Source organism: Tuber melanosporum (genome assembly GCF_000151645.1).
Source record: "Tuber melanosporum whole genome shotgun sequence assembly, scaffold_14, strain Mel28".
In the NCBI taxonomy this organism is placed as follows: domain Eukaryota; kingdom Fungi; phylum Ascomycota; class Pezizomycetes; order Pezizales; family Tuberaceae; genus Tuber; species Tuber melanosporum.
In genome coordinates this window covers 246,540-262,662 of record NW_003298797.1, presented here as the reverse complement: position 1 = coordinate 262,662, position 16,123 = coordinate 246,540, and the positions used below count along the sequence as shown (strand labels likewise).

Here is a 16,123-nt window from a genome sequence, read left to right as displayed (position 1 = left end):
ACGGGGTTGCGCAGAACATTGCCCACAGAAAAGATACTGGGTATGAAAGTTCGGATTTTCAAAGGCCAATCAACATCCAATTTGGCTGAAATTTAGATATTGTAAAGTCCATACCACTGCCTGATACCCAGGGCTGGTATATAATCTTGCATGATTGTGAAAAATGCCTGTTTTGGTGTGAAAGGGCAAGCGACGTTGACCTTAGTCAGCGCAATGTCCCAGAAAGCTTCGCGCAAGTGGGGGCCTTTCATACCTAGCTGTGATTCCACAGCTAAGCAAGTTAGGGGAGGGAAATGTCACATACCACAGTAGTTGAAACTTTCCTAATATGATATGATACCAGTATTTTATTGGGCACTGTATATCCACCCACTCCAACTCTATGAATCTATAGTGCCACATTAGTAGCACAGGTACCGGTAACAAGATTCAAGATTTAAGGCAGAGGACATACACGTTCAGGGAAGGTCGAGACTTGCTACTAGTATAATACCAGTACTCCAAATCGGCCATTGCTAGTGATTGGTTGGCTTAGGTGGTCTACCAGGGACCTAGTCTAGGCACCGCACAAGCCGTGCTCATCCCCAAGGTATCATACAAGTATTAAGCCACCAGGCAAGCTAGGATAAACTAGGGTAATCCCCGAAACCTGGGTTGTACTAGGAGGTGGAAAAAAGTCTGTCGAACTCTACTCTGATAGGCCGAGTTTATATGGAGAGGAAAGGCTACCCCAGCATACAATTGGTGGATTTCCTCGCAATTTGGTGAAGGAAAAAAGTCCATCGAACTCTTGGTGCAGTAACTTGAGCAGATAGTACTCTCTGAATAGGCGAGAAAACTGGAGCCAATAACTCGAGGTTCGACACACCACAACCCCCGGCATTATGGGTATTCAAAGTTAAAAGATAAATTTTCAGTAACGAGTAAGCACAGGAAGTAGCATTAGGTTACTTTATGGCGTTAGCCAATAGCATCCACACGTTTTGGGTAGCATATTTGAGTGCACCAAGGTAACTGAAGTTAAAGTGCAGATATTTTCACCGATCTTACCAATACCGCAAAATCAAAATAAAGAGATTTATTGCTAGAGAAAGTAGATGATTATCTTCAAAGTGTGCTCTAAAATTTTAGAATTTTCTTCTGATTTTCTTCAAAATTCCTTTTCATATTATGTATCATGTCTATGCTCTGGTAGAGTTCGGTAGATACGGACCTCTTGACCTCCGTATCTTCTCAAACAAAAGTATGGTATGGTAAAGTAAAGTAACGGTAAATCAACTGTTTCTAGGTGGGCAAAGCTTACATGAAACAGCGATGTAAGCAATGTTTTTTCAAGTTTTCCAACTTTGAATACCCCTCATTACGATACAAGTACAGTAAGGATATTCAAAGTTAAAAATAATTACAAAGCTTAGCTTACTTTACTATTGCCTTATTCTCCACCTTCTAATCTATCATCTAATAGCTTTATAATTGGGACAGATGTTCAGGAGTCTTTGTCACTCAAAGTTGGGTAATCTTGGCGCCCAAAGGTAGGTCGACTCGAGAAGTCTCCCACCCTGGGGCCGCACCAGACCGTCTACGGGTGTTCCGCCCAAAGACGATACATGTCTCAACTTTTGTCGAATCATATACATGTCTAATACTGCTCCCGTCTTGTACGGACGACTGGAAGCACTGGTCCAAAGTAGGTTGATTCAAGCAGTGTTGGCACAAAGGGGGGGGGCTAGAATGATGATCCGGGCACCTGGTTGATAAACTGCCATATCCCTTGGCGTCTAGGCATGGGTCTTGCTACGTAAGTCCCCTCTCCATAAATGTTAAGGCAAGGATCGGATCGCTGACGGGTCCAGACAAATCATTGAACGAACAGAGGAAGTGTCAGTAAATAGTCCGGAGAAGGTACAAGCGGTATGTAATGCTTGGAAAGCTTACAATAGGAGTAACGGAGCGGACGGTGCTTGATAGGGATCGGGTGGGGAGAAGCATACTTCTAAGTGATATTATGGAGTCAGGTTTTTTTTTGATACATCTTGTTCACACCAAGATAGCTAAAAACTTGCTGTTAAGGTTCAACCACGTCATAGATATTCACCCTTCCTATGTTCTTCAGTGTTTTTCGTTTGAGAGTCTCTAATTAGGCCTAGAGGAGTTACTGACTGCGGCGGAGACCGCGGTGGATTACCATAATTAGGAGAAGAAATAAATACCGAGTGAGATTTGATGGCTACGGCACATACTCCTGTACGAAATCCCTGATGAAAATAATAATTGGGGTAGAATCTGATCCTGTATTGCCGCTCATTTTTCTCAAAACATCTGGGGCCATGGCTGCCCTTAAGTACAAATAACCGTACTCACTATCTGTGTCTGTTCTGATGCTATTACATCATGTCTACCATTTTACATAACTTCCACGCTGTCCTTTCCAAAACCTTACAACGTCTACTACCGCAATCACATCACCAATACATAGTGCTCAGTTCTCACTTTCTCCATTGTCACTTGCCTGCGCACATTCTTTCCCTTTCTGGTGATTGTACCACGTTGCCACAATTCTCACTATTCCCAAACGACCAGACATGTCTCCCCTAATGAACACCTTGCCACAAACACTGTAGCCGGATCATCGGTATGCACCGGTGATTAACAATAATCCCTTTCATGGACAATTCGCTACAAGTTTGGTAACGGAAAACTAGACCAACTACACGAGGCGATGGAGTATGGAATACCTGTATAGTAGTGCAGTACATTATGGGAGGTTTCGGGCACATACTACTCGAGTATACAAACTACACTTAATTCGTAGAGCACCTTAAGCCTAGGGTAGCCTCACCCCACTCATTCCTCCTTCCATTCCCAAGATAAATTTAATACACCAACCAAGAGAGGCTCCGTAAGCCATATCACGTGATTTTATAGCGGGAAGGAATATACTTACCTCTCTGCCAAGTTTGTTCGTTTTCCTCCCGCCCGGGGGATATTACACTGAATGTAGTATAGGAGAGATCACTAGACGAACCCGCAGGCTATTCCACCGTAACACCTCCTTCTCATTCACCCACTCAATGGAAGAGACACTGATTGAGTGATTTTCTATGAAGAAATCAACCCCTTATCGCCACAACTGCCACAACACAGGAAAGCACCCGACCCAAGATCAATCAAGCGAGGGAGGTGTCTGAATCACTTGTGGCTTCTTCCACGTTAGAATTCTCAAAGAAGCCAAACCTCGAGTGACGTCCTGTGACTCCCCTGCAGATCTCAACATCCACCCTCACCCAAAACTCAGCGTCGCCAGTACGTTACAACACCTATGATACGCTATCGTATGATACATGGTCTCCAAGAGGACTCCCAATAAAAACCTTAAAAAATTAATCATCTAACCCTAATCTAACCGCCAAGGCGGCCGAGCCTCTAAGCAACCCAACCCACGATAACCCTTAACTTACGAGTAACTGCCCATCTACGAGTACTGTACAAGCTGCAACGCTAAAATTTAATGCAGTTAGCAGGCACGGCCCAGCCGTTGTTCAGAAAAGGGAAGGTTTAGGGCTACAATAGGGTTCGGGTTTGCGGTACCTTAAGCGGAAAGAACGCTAAAATCTTATCGGAGGCTGGTGGGGTATCCAACCAGCTTCGGGTAAGAGTCGAGTCTAGCGGAGTTGGTGCCCACTCAGTGTTTTTCATAAGCGCAGGTACAGTAGGGAAGGATGCGGTTAGTACAGTACAGTGCTCGAGTACGACAAGAATGGCGGTAGTTTGGGGAAATCGGGTTATCTCCTAGGAAGTATTCTGAAGGTACGGCGCCGGGGTAAAAAGAAAATCCTCGTACAACAATATACAGTAGGACGAAACGGAAAGGCACATAATACTGCACTGTACACTTGGAATTGCAGATCGAATATAGTGTAGTAATTGCAATGCGGCAAAGGGAAGCACTATGAGAATGAGCTAATTTAACGTGAATTTATCATGAAAGGTTCGTGTGTTCATTAGTTCCATAAATCCCATAACACCATCTAGTAGCATTAAAATTTATTCGGCTAGCTAATCACACCATAAAAACGCCGTTCCCCCATCCCCATGACCGGAAAAGGTGGAAAAAAACTCTAGGAAAGGAAAACATGCACACCACGACCGGAAGCCATGACTAACTTGGTGTCGTATGCATCACCCTCAAGAGCGGAATCCTGTGGAGTGATTTCCTTGTAGACTTGCATGATTCTAGTAATAAAGTAGGAAGCATGAGTTAATGCCATTTGCTCTGTTTCAATTATTAGCACTATTGCTTAGAGAGGGGGCAGAGTGGTAAACTTACGGCCTAGGCAGATTCTAGGACCACCGTTAAATGGAAGCCAACTCCACCCGATCCCACGAAGAGCCTCTTCTCCCCATCGCTCGGGGCGGAACTCGCCAGCGTCAGGTCCATAGATATCGGTACGACGGTGAAGTGAGAATGCGGAGTAGACAATGCGTTCTCCTTTGCGAATGGAAATAGGTGAGTTTCCGTCCGGCCCACCACCGTAAGGGAGAGTGGTTGCACGTAAGGCTCGGCGGGCATTAATGGGGACCGGAGGATAGAGTCTGAGAACTACCGAAACTGTTAGTGCCGGCATCTAAGGACAAACTTTCAAAAATTCACCTTCTTGAATGATCCATCTCAGATACACCATGCCCCTTAACTCGGCCTGGGTGGGCAATCTCGCATCCTCATCAACTCCAACAACCTCCGAAATTTCAGCCCGCAATTTTTTGAACACCTCCGGATACTTCGCCAAGCACAAAAAAGTCCAGGATAGGAGGGCTGCCGTGGTATCTCTTCCAGCCAACATGACACTCAAGACTTGGTCCTGAAGCACCTGTGGATCTTGGGTTCGCTCTGCGAGCTCTTCCAGAAAGACGTACTTTTTCCCCTCAGACTTCTCGGCAAGGTTGAGCTTCCTAAGCGTGCGAGAAACATAGAGAGCAGCTTGTGTACGGGCAGTCGAACATGCCTTTCTAAACTCCGCCCCGTTGTACAGCCAGTAGAAGCTCGACAACGGCGCCCTCATAGCGAGACCATATTGAGCAATGTCAAAAGCCTGGTCGAAAGTCATCTCGCCATTCCCGAGCGTGTACTTCCTGGAGGCGAGAGCCCCGATGGGGTTTCCAAAGAGAAAATTGGTGGAAGAGTCCATGGTGAGGCATTGGAATAGTTCTTGAAGCTCAACTGCCCGGGCATGGGCGAACGATTGGATGGGAAGCTCGTCTATCCTCGAGAAGAAAATTTTCATGAACTCCTCCAGCTGGCCGAGGTCAGATACGTTGGTACGATCGAAGCTAGGACGAAGCAGTGCACGGCTGTGAGACCAGCTAACTCCGTCCACGGCAAAGATACCCATACTCCCCAGGAGTGAACGATGCGCCTTGCGCTCTTGAGCCAGACCGTAGTCTGAAAAACAGTTAGTTGGACGTCACAAGAAACTCAGCAAGAATTACCGCTTGCCTTCGAACTGAGTGGCTAGAACGGCCTTGATATTCCGGGGGTCCCTCGTACGGATTGCTCTCATGCCAAAAAGCATACTAGCATAGGTATGTCCCATCTGATCATGCAGTTCCGTGAGGGCAACCGGGAGTCTAAACTCCTTTACCGATCTCATCAACATGAGCATAGAATCAATGCCAAAAGGCAGCTTGCTCTTTAGAACCGGAGGGCTCCGGCATTTTCGCCCGTTTGCCTCGGTTCGGATGGTCTGTTTGTCGTTAAACCACCATCAAACTACGAATGCAGAAACGGAAAAAAAAATCTAGAAAGTTTCCACATACTCCACGATTGATGATTGACCAAACGAGCATACAAAAAATGCCCCCGAGGAAAATTCCAGCGGCAAAGTAGTAACCATGGAAGTCAAGTTCTGGGATTGAATCGATAAACATTTTAGCAAACCGTAGATGTCTTTCCTGAAACGTAGAAAAACAAGCTCTTGTGTGACCCAATTGTAGAAATATATTTCTTCCGTTTGGTCGGGATAGGAGAGGGTTAAGTGCTAGAGGGAAGACAAGTTTGATGTGCGTTGGGCAAGGAGTGGGGGGAGGATGACAGCAAAGGCGAGCAGTGGAAATCCCGGGAATGCTCAGGTCCAAGCTCGCGTGTGATGCCACGGGCATGACCAATTTTTTGCCCCAACGCCGTACTACGCGGGATGCAGAAAAGTGGCATAGAAAAGAAACGTACCCGCAATACCACACACCCTAACCAATGGAACCTTGTGCCCAATTGTAAGCCCACATCTCACTACCACAGGGCTGAAAACTCAACACTCACCGCCAACAAATCCGAGAATCCTGTTATTGGCTCATTAAGGAACCAATTTCAGCTTCAGGGACGAGAGTCGTATCATGATACTAGCAGGGTATTATCGTTGATTGCATTATGACACCCATCCGGGGCCGACATTCCACTGCAATTATCTCCCGGTGGCCAAGATCCCAGAACAGCACATCAACTACTTCTACATTCGTTTTTGCTCCGTAAGCTTTCCCTCACCCCCTCACTGGGTACTCCATGGCCATCAAACCCAACGGCCAATGGGGAGTAATCTACCCTAAGTCTGATTTTATTAGATTTCGTTGGTATTCTATAACTCCAATCCGATGGGATGGGTGATTATCGACTTGGATGCCCCCCACTATTCTGGCGGGAAAAGAGACATATCTCTGCACAGCAATGGAAGGAATTCTAGGTGGACAAGATTGAGTAAGGCTATGGCACATACTCGCTCAGAGTGCCCGCAGTACGTCCCCCTCCCATGATCACGAGTGAACTCTACTTATCATTTCCACAACTCACAACACAAGCACTGCGGTGTACTATACACAAAGAAAAGCGTCACAGAAACACCGCATAGTGTCTTAAATACGGAACAGTATCATATCAGAACGCTGCAAAAAAAAAAAAAAAAAAAAGAGGAGGATAGACTCAGAGGTTCACCTCCGTCCAATCCCTGTCACCAGTGCAGTACCGGGGTTAAGGGTAGTGAAGCGAACCTACTCTAATTGGCTACCATCTCCATCAGCCAATCAAAAGAGTCAAACATCTCGAAGGCGCTATGGCTAGAGTAGCAGGAGGTTCGCCTCACTCTTCCCCACCAGCCCCAATTTTTGGCAGCAAAATTTGAGATCGATCTCTCACCCATGCTCACCCCCTAGGTACGGTACTATTTCCGTACAGGCGCAGGTACGGTGCTACTTGTACTCGAGTACCGGTATAATACCGTACTTGAAAGTGAGCAGAACAAGGGGCTCCCCTACCCCCCGATACTCGGCGAATAATCAGCGAATGGAAAACTCGGGAATTCCGAGAGTATTGCGGACCCTACTCTGCTACGATCAACCGCAAGCAAGCACGACTCTTTAAGCAAACGTTCGGGAATGTGCTCAGTCTCGCGTGGGGAACCATCCCACCGGATCCGCGAAAACCTTTGTCCCCGGCCTGGACTTCCAGGTATGGAATGGACTCCCGTTATATAATTATCCGGTCCCCCCCCCGTACCCCACACACCAATTGGGCGGTGACAATACCGGCACGAATACGGCGGGCAGAGGAAAAAATCTGGTCGCCTGCCACATGTCATTTGACCGATCCAGGTCTCATACCGTTACAAATCGTCAATGGGCTCCCAGACAGATCCGTGCAGGGGACTTGTGGGAATTTATCCCTTGGGCCGTGCGAGGTAGTAAAATCCGTCGAGAAACCTGTCCATTAATAATAATACCAACAAGTCGCTGACCTTCCCTGCAAAAGACGGTCGATGGTCTTCTTGCGCCAGTCAAAATGTAAATGTTCCGCTCGCAGCCAAAAAGGATACTACCGTTATAGAGAGAAAACACTCACTCTATATCACGCGAGAAAACGTAATGAAGGCATACCGGTACTAGGCGAATCGGTCGTGCTGGGCGATCCCAGCAAAAAGTCTATTCCCTTTTCCTTCGTGGTCTTAAACAAGGAACTTGGGATAGCATTCATAAGGCAAAGGGGGGGGGGGGGTTCCTGCTCTGTTAGAAAGCATCTAGGTAGCAGAAGCTCTCAATTGGGCTTGGGCTCACCATGTTTGGGGGGGATTTTTCGGAAAGGTTGTGCATCGGAGGACTGTCTAAGAGGGGCGGATGCTGTTTCGGACGCAAAGACCCGTATACAAAATATTAAATATTTTTTTCTTATTCCGTAACTTGGTTTCGCATAAAACTTCCCTCATATTTACTATCTGCCATAAATTCCAGTTCGAGTACCGGTAGTCCCTGAGCAGTTGTCATTGCATAAGCATCAGAGTGAATTTGCAGTGGTGGTTGGGTCGCCATTAAAGCGACCGACGAAAACTCTTGGATTGGCAAAAGCCGTTGGGATAAGAAGATATCCAGATAATCACCTTTTGACCCACGATAAAATTTAATGAAATTTAAAAACCAGCCATACAGCTACTTCAAATCTCCCTTTAACTTTTCTCCTTCACCATTATCGGGTCTTTCCCTTTTCATTTCCTTTCGGTTCCATAAATAGTTTTCGAGCTTGCGATCGGTAGCAGAAGTTTCTTATTATAGCTGGAAGTTAAACACTGCGACTCGGGTGACGCGGGGAAGGCATTAATGGTACGATACTCTGCAGAGAGTGCCCTGAAACTCCTGGTATAGTCTATTGAATACGGTGGGTAGGTTCTCTCAAAACTCGTTGCCAGGAACGCGCCAACCCGAAGAAGTTATACTAGTATCGTATCAAGGGGTGTTTGCTGGCATTTGAGTTGTGTGATATGATACCATATGATAAAATCTCAAATGATTGAACCGAGTGCTATGCTACGTACTAAACCCACTCGGAATATAGAAGCCGTTGCACAGGGGAAGGAGAGTTCGGGTGATCCCAACCGTCTCCGAAAGTGATATATTCTTGAGGCAACCTCCTTTAGCAAATGTCTCTCCGTAGAGTTGTCGACGGGACGATACTTGTATATGTAGTCCAAAATCCCCTGACCTGCAAAATAGGGTAACACAATAACTTAGGATGAGCCGCCCAGCGCCCCCCCCCCCGAGAGACAGTCATGAGGTAAAAATATATATATAAAAATACCCGACCTTACCAGAGGAAGCAACTCGAACAACACGCATCCAATCGTTTGAGATTCTGCGGTATTAGCGAGCTTCCTCAGCGAAACCACAAAACTCACATTCGTTCAGGACCTTTCTTGAAATGCCTTGCGGCGAATTTTACCGTCTGGCGCACCGCCCCAAGGGATAGCTTGTCCAACTGCGTCGCAATTAGCAACACGCTGACAGCACTAGCACGAGCTGAAGTTGAACACTTTCTACGGGAATTGCGATCTTTGCTGTCCAACTCCAACTCAGCCGCAGACGTACTGTACGAGGAGAACTGGCCCCCTCCCAACTCGCCGCAGAAGCCCAATCCCAGAAGTCAACAGGAATACTCTTGGTATCATAAGTATAAGTATAATAGGAGGGATAATATACTCGTATCTGAGTATGCCGGAGAAATAAAAAATAAAAATCACCCGCAAGCCACGGTTCGCTAACTCGATGAATCCTCACATCCGCTCTCCCCATCGGACTCCTATCAAAAACGGGTTACCACCCCTCAAGAAAATGCACTTCGGAGAGAAAAAAATACACCCCGCCCGCAGCACTGTGCTACACCCCACCGTTCACGACAGTACTGTACTAGTACATACGTAATGTGTACAGTACATTACCGCGAATCCCTCAAAGGCAGCGAAAGGGAGCCAAAAAGCTCCACGATAATTTTTTTTCCTTTTTTTTCCCGGAGTTTGATCATGCAATAGCGTTCGCCGGGGGCCATACTGAGAGTTTCGTTCTGTGGGTTCTGATATACCGCAAATTCTCGAGTTTGGCCGCTCGCGCACTACCAGTACAGATAGATAGGATAGATAGAGAGCTCTGGGGGGAAAGGGGGGGGGAGGATTCACAAGCTTTTCCCTAGTGAACTTTTCCTCAACCTTTAGGAAGTCTGCGATGGATGGATAGAAACAAATAAATAAAAAGGTTTATCACTGCCACGTATGATCTCCGAAGTACCGACCCGGGGAATAAGAAAGGCCCACCTCTGATAATATATTTGATTGAACTCACCTCGGAAACTGTACCGCACCACACGCTACCGTAGTGAGCGGTGCTGTACACCTATGATATAATATCATACATTACAAGTACTGCACAGCAACACCCCTGGCCATGCGTGAAACGGACATAAGATCTAGAACAGTCCCTGTTACCGAACAACCTTATACACATACCTGTACCCGATACCACCACTGCCTAGCCAAGATAATGCACGGTAAGCACTGTATCGATAACCACCTCCGGTAGGTAGGCGATACGCAGCAACAGCTTCGGATCAGGAAGCATCCCCGGCGCCTAGTCTGTCAAACTCGCAGACTTTTGGCGAGTGAGGTGTTGTGATCTTGAGGGCCGCATCTTTGAAGGGGAATCGGTTGATGATACTACTTTTGGGAGGGAGGAGGGGGGGGGGTAGGCTGACTTTATCGATAGATTTAAAAAAAATTAAAAGGATTAAAAGGGAGAACGGCCACCCTATGCCGGGCTGTTTCAGAACGGGATGGGAACGGATAAGGCTGGAGATTTTGCGTGGTGATGATGACTCGGGGTTCAGGAGGAAGTGGCATCTTTAGTGGTGGAGTGGATTAGTTGCTTGATCGCGGTATGAGTGAGTATATGCGCACAAGTACCATGCTCGAGTAGGAAAGGTATCATATGACACGGGTGTTCTTCAACACCGGCACCCTGCGAGTAATAGAGCGCTGGCTGTGCCACACAACATGTGCGTAAATATGTCTCTGAACACGGTAGGTCGTCCATCAGAAGAGCACACAGCGTCAGCTACAGTATCATACTCCCGCATTTTACCCCCCAAAGTGCCAAAATCGCCAAACCGACCAATGGGCCACCACAGGCCCAAACCCCTAACCGGGGATCTGATAACCAAATAACTCTGGAATCCTTCGTCTGACTCATCCTTACCGTCACAATTAGTCACTCGAAGAAGGCTTGTTATTCCACGAAGCTCCATACAGGCTGGCAGGCCACACAATCCACCACCAAACCTCAACCCCCCGCTCGTCCGACAGTAAAAAAAACCCGCGATCCACGGAACCAACCAACAAAAACGCCATACAGGCACCAATCAGGCTGAGCTACGCCCGAGGGAAAAAAAAGGGAATGAAACTGGAGTGATCGGTTGTGATGCTTCAGCTGATGCACTGTGTTCCGGGTGATTGGATGCGATGGGGAATGCTTGAAATTCAGCACTTGGTGCGCCAATCCGCGCTCTCCCCGGCGGGATGGCATCGGTAGCCGTTGGTGGGTTTACGATGGGGGGTGGGTAAAGGCAGTGCTTGTTCTAGCGGGTTTGTGACGAACTTGGTGTACTATACCGGTAGTGGGGTGTCATGGTTGGACGAGTTGTGATAAATAGCCTAAGACAGTAGAGGCTTTATGATAAGTAGACCTTGGGGGGGGGGGGGTATTCGGGTATAGCAGTAGGAAAGAAGGACGGGGGTGGTGAGCGGGGTTGAGAGGGATTATTTTAGGGGGTATCATAATTTTTATAATAAAGATTAGCTATGAGGTTTAATGATAGGTATGATATTGGTACGATACAATCGGAAATTATCATTTTTCCCACAACAAACGCCCCAACACCAACTCCGAAATTTGAGCAGGCTCACCAATGCGCGCAGACGATTAGCCACACACATCCGTTTAATCCCTGCTGTCGGGCACTCTTTGCCTGTAACAAGTAAAGTGTCCGAATAGAGTATATGATGCTCCGAGGCGTTGTAGATCACATATATAGCCGGGAGAGAGAATTCCGGGACCAATGACCTCCGGGAAAAAAAAAGTCCGTTTACCGCACAAAGCGATTACTAATGTCGCGCGATGGAAAAACCGCCTCACCTCACCTAAGAACTTAGGAATCCCCAGTTAGTAACACCATTGCTATGGATCAAAGCATCTCTGCAACGAGGCCAGCAGGAGTTCACAACAAGTATGCGAACCTTCTGTTTCACCTCATTCACATTGAGCCCGCGAGCTACCTCCCACTTCACTGGCCACCCAGGCCACGTCCGAACCCCAAGTTCCCCCACACCAAGCAGTCCAGGAATCGAACTCCAACATTGCACCTCCTCCCGTACCTTACCACCAACAACCTAATTTAGCTTGAAGCGAGCCAGAGCAAACCCCTGGTCCTCTTCAGTTGATTTAATCCCCCGACGATTCTTTCAGATAGCCCAGAAAATCCCAGTAAAGCAGGTCCCGGAAACATTAGTAAGTGTAGCGAAGACCCAAACACTTCTAAATACTTGCGGAATGTGGCGATCAAGCAGAGATGCGTCATATCACATCACTCTAAGCACAAGATCTACATTTCCATCACCACTCAATTGGCTAATCCTTCCCCATCCAAGACTACCGCGACACAACTCATTCACAGCACCGCGCAGTCAAATTGACACTATCGTAGCACCTTGGCAGTGCAGAGCTATACTTTTAAGTGGAGGTTTTAGACATCTATCGTATAAACACGCAGGTGGTAAGGGGGGATCGAATAGCTTCTTCCGGAATCCCTGGCTCCCCAAAAAAGGACCTCCGCTACAACGCCCCTCATCCACTCCTCTCGTGATAAAAAAGTAGATACATGGCCTAAAGGACATAAGCTGCTCTATGCATTGACCGTATGCTCACGGTGTATTTACTCACCAACCCCCCGAGGCCGCAGCCCCAGAAAAAGTATAAGCTCTCCCAACGCGGAGCCAAAGGAATGAACAAAAAGGCTAAAACATGCCAAAAGTCGGGTATGTTCCTAAGGGGGAAGATGTCTGAAGAGGAAACCAGATCACTTAGGATCACTCGCAAATCAAACCATCTAAGAGAAACTAAAATTGTAAGTGAAGCCATTGGAGAACAGGGTTTGGGTGCTGGAGACTAGCTGTCAGACTAAAAAGTAAGGGGATAAGTACTGTTTTTCCATATGGGAGGTACGATCTTATATTATGTTGCGAGGTGGGAGGATTGATTGCCATAAGTTCAGAAGATGTTCTTGGCTAATTAATTGAAAAAGAGACGGAAAGCTGATCAGATAGAGAACGAAGAAAGAAAGACCACCCCTTATTTGGGAAGGGAATCGGACAGTGACAGTAAATTTGCACACTCGCCGGGGAAGCATTGATATGTAGAAATGCATAAGAGGTCTATAACATCACATTCCTACAAGCATATGCAATACCACACAGCGCGAAGACCCTGAGTGTGCGACAGCAAATCCAAATTCTAACACCACATCCTCTGGTCAAGTAGATTACCCGTTTGCAGTAGCTACAGCCCACGCAGGTGGACTCGCTGCCAGCGAGCAGGTCTCAGTAATGTCTCCGGGGATTTTTCAACCCCGGAATCGATGGGAGATTCGTTGTAGAAAAGGGGTATTTATAGAGCTCGAAGAGCCCTGGGAGAGATCACCAATCAATCAGGGACTTGTACCCTTACAATTCCACTCCATCGATTTCTTTGTTTTACCGTCTCCGCGGATAGATGCTTTCTCTAAAACTCTTAGACACTCTCCCATCCCTCCTCATTTTGGTTGCTGCATCTGCTTTTCGTTAATCTCTCTTGCAGCAGACATTGGGAGGCCACTTGTTCCCAGAGTACCCCCGTCCCCACGCTATGCACAGGTCTACTGGGCCTCCTGAGAATACGGCCAGGGTCCCACCCGCCCCTCTCGGGGGTGGGAGGGCGTTTACATCTATCTGCCTCGCTCTACCCCCACTGCACCCTCCGCGGTCTAATCGAATCCTGGTTGCACTGTGTTCTACTTATGCGAGAGCCACGGGTGTCTGATGATTGGATCATGGAACGCGGAGTTTTACCGCCTAATTGACCTACCGTGTTTTCACTACGGGTAACCCCATTCATGGCGTAACATCATTCCTTGACAGGGGAAAGGGTTCAAAATAATTAATATGATACTACAAATGGTTTATTTTGCAATATAGTATTGATAAATATATACAATAGCTTCTGGTTTCCTATCAAACATACCCACGGCATTTTTGGGCTTAACAGCCAACCGACCGCTTCCCTGACTTATGTACGAGCCGCCTCTATGCAAAAGCAAACACCAATATCGTCCCCTCCCTCAAGCTTTCTCCCCGACAAACAACCCCCTGACCCTCTCCCACCGAGATCTCGTCCGACTCCGGCTCCTTTCGACGTCCTTCGCAATAATCGCAGGTAAAAACTGCGGCTGCCAATCACACGAGTTCCGAATGTGAGGCTTTGGTTTCTCCTCTTTTGGCGGGGGTGGGGGCGGATACCGGTTCCGGAGCCCAACTGCAGACATATAATCCTCCTCCCGCCATACCAGTCTCGGTTGAACTGGCCGAGGCTTTGTAGACGATAAAACCCTCCCCAATAGCGCATCCGAGATAGCCTTATCCCTCGCCCGGTAGTCTACCTGCGATGCCTGGGCCGGGGTAAGATTTCGGTGGTTCTTGATCGTGATATCGAGGTCCCAGCGTCTCAACAGCAATTGTACGGCCTCGACACGCTTTTTGAAGACGGCGAGGTGAAGGGGTGTGTTCCCTTTGTTGTCCTGGAGATTTACGTCTAATCGGTCATCTTCTAAGAGAACTTCCAGCGCATCGGGAAAGGGTGCCATTGCAGCAGCGTGAAGTGCAGACCTGCCGTCGTTGTCGATTGCATTAACATCCGGGTTGAGTCCGGTCAGGGCGAATCGCACGGTTGAGGCTTGGCCAGATGATGCTGATATGGAGAGTATGCTGCGTCCTTGTTTGTCTTGATAGTCTGGTCCTAGGCCGTAGTATAGAAGTGTGCGTAACGAGTGCTCATCGTCAAGGCAAGTTTGTAGCTCGATGAATGTTAGGATTCCTCGACTAAGGAGCTGTTCAATGGCATCTTTGTCGCAGTACCGAAGTGCGTGGGTCAACGCTCGCTCCGCATATTTGGCGGAGTTTGTATGGAAGATGGACTCTATGAGCTGGGGACCCAGCAGGAGTGCTAGCCGGCGGTGAGCTCGTAGGAGGGAATATAACTCAGGTGGGTTATGGTATTGGCCGATCTGGCAGATGATCTCGCTCGGTAAATCCAAGAGGGAGATCTTCGCTTTATATGGGCGCATTTTGGCATGCGTATTGTAAAAACTCCGGTGTTCTCCAAAACTCCTTACAATAGCGGCCGAGGTCAGAATCTTATATCCAGCGCAACGTCTGGCAGACACAAGATAATATGTGCCAGGGGCATCTCGTGGGGGAATTATTTTCCGCCTCCTGACAGAGACTACATAATTGGCTCGTGAAGGGAAACTGCTGAAATTAAATGGCAGCTTAGACTATGCTGCTTGGGCATTGGCAATGTTGACTTTACCTTGTCGAGTTTCAGCCCGCTGGGAGATCTTTGGCTACGGCAAACCGTTGGGTGGAGCGTAAATTGCTGTCTGACAGAGGTGAAGCGAGGTGAGACATTTGATAGGGTTAGGGTTTTCTCTGAACCACATTCCCCGACCGTGGTCTGGGATGTGGGGGGACCGGTACGTAGGGGTGCTTGGCCGTCTGGAAAGTATCCGGACACTTGGCGCTAAGACATATATTAATCAAGCCAAGCTGTCCGGATACTTTATGAGTAGCCCAGTAAAAGTTATGTGCCTGAAACTCTAAGGTGGTGTTCGTCCTCGAGATATCTTCAAAATGTCACCAATGGAATACTGGGCGGAGCTACACGTCGACACCATAATAATTATGTCTACATAAAAATGCCGAAAGGCCGTGCTGAACTCGAGCGCACCGTCGAAATTTGCCCTCCTTCCGCTAACAGCAAATTATCTCTCCTGTTCCCCAGCCTCTATTACCAAAGTAGGTTATTATACCCCCTACAAGTACGAGTAATATCCGCCCCTGTAAGGTTTAAGATACAAGTAGTCAACCGTATGCTATGTCGTCCGAGTTGCTTCCTCTGGTAAGCTGATGCCCCTGTACCGGTACTTTTTTTCTTCTCCCATGTCTTTCGGACCGGCTGAGCG

The 16,123-nt window shown here is 47.6% G+C and overlaps 1 protein-coding gene; it reads right to left on the bottom strand.

The window, feature by feature from the left end:
- Window positions 1-4,118: 4,118 nt before the first annotated feature.
- On the bottom strand, window positions 4,119-5,437 carry GSTUM_00004620001 (uncharacterized protein; the record flags this gene model as incomplete). XM_002836277.2 has 3 exons in its annotated part: window positions 4,652-5,437; window positions 4,328-4,600; window positions 4,119-4,273 (listed from the first exon to the last, which is right to left on the bottom strand). The coding sequence occupies exons 1-3, from the start codon at window positions 5,388-5,390 to the stop codon at window positions 4,119-4,121; spliced, it is 1,167 nt and encodes a 388-aa protein (XP_002836323.1). The 5' UTR covers window positions 5,391-5,437.
- Between the last annotated feature and the right edge of the window lie 10,686 nt (window positions 5,438-16,123).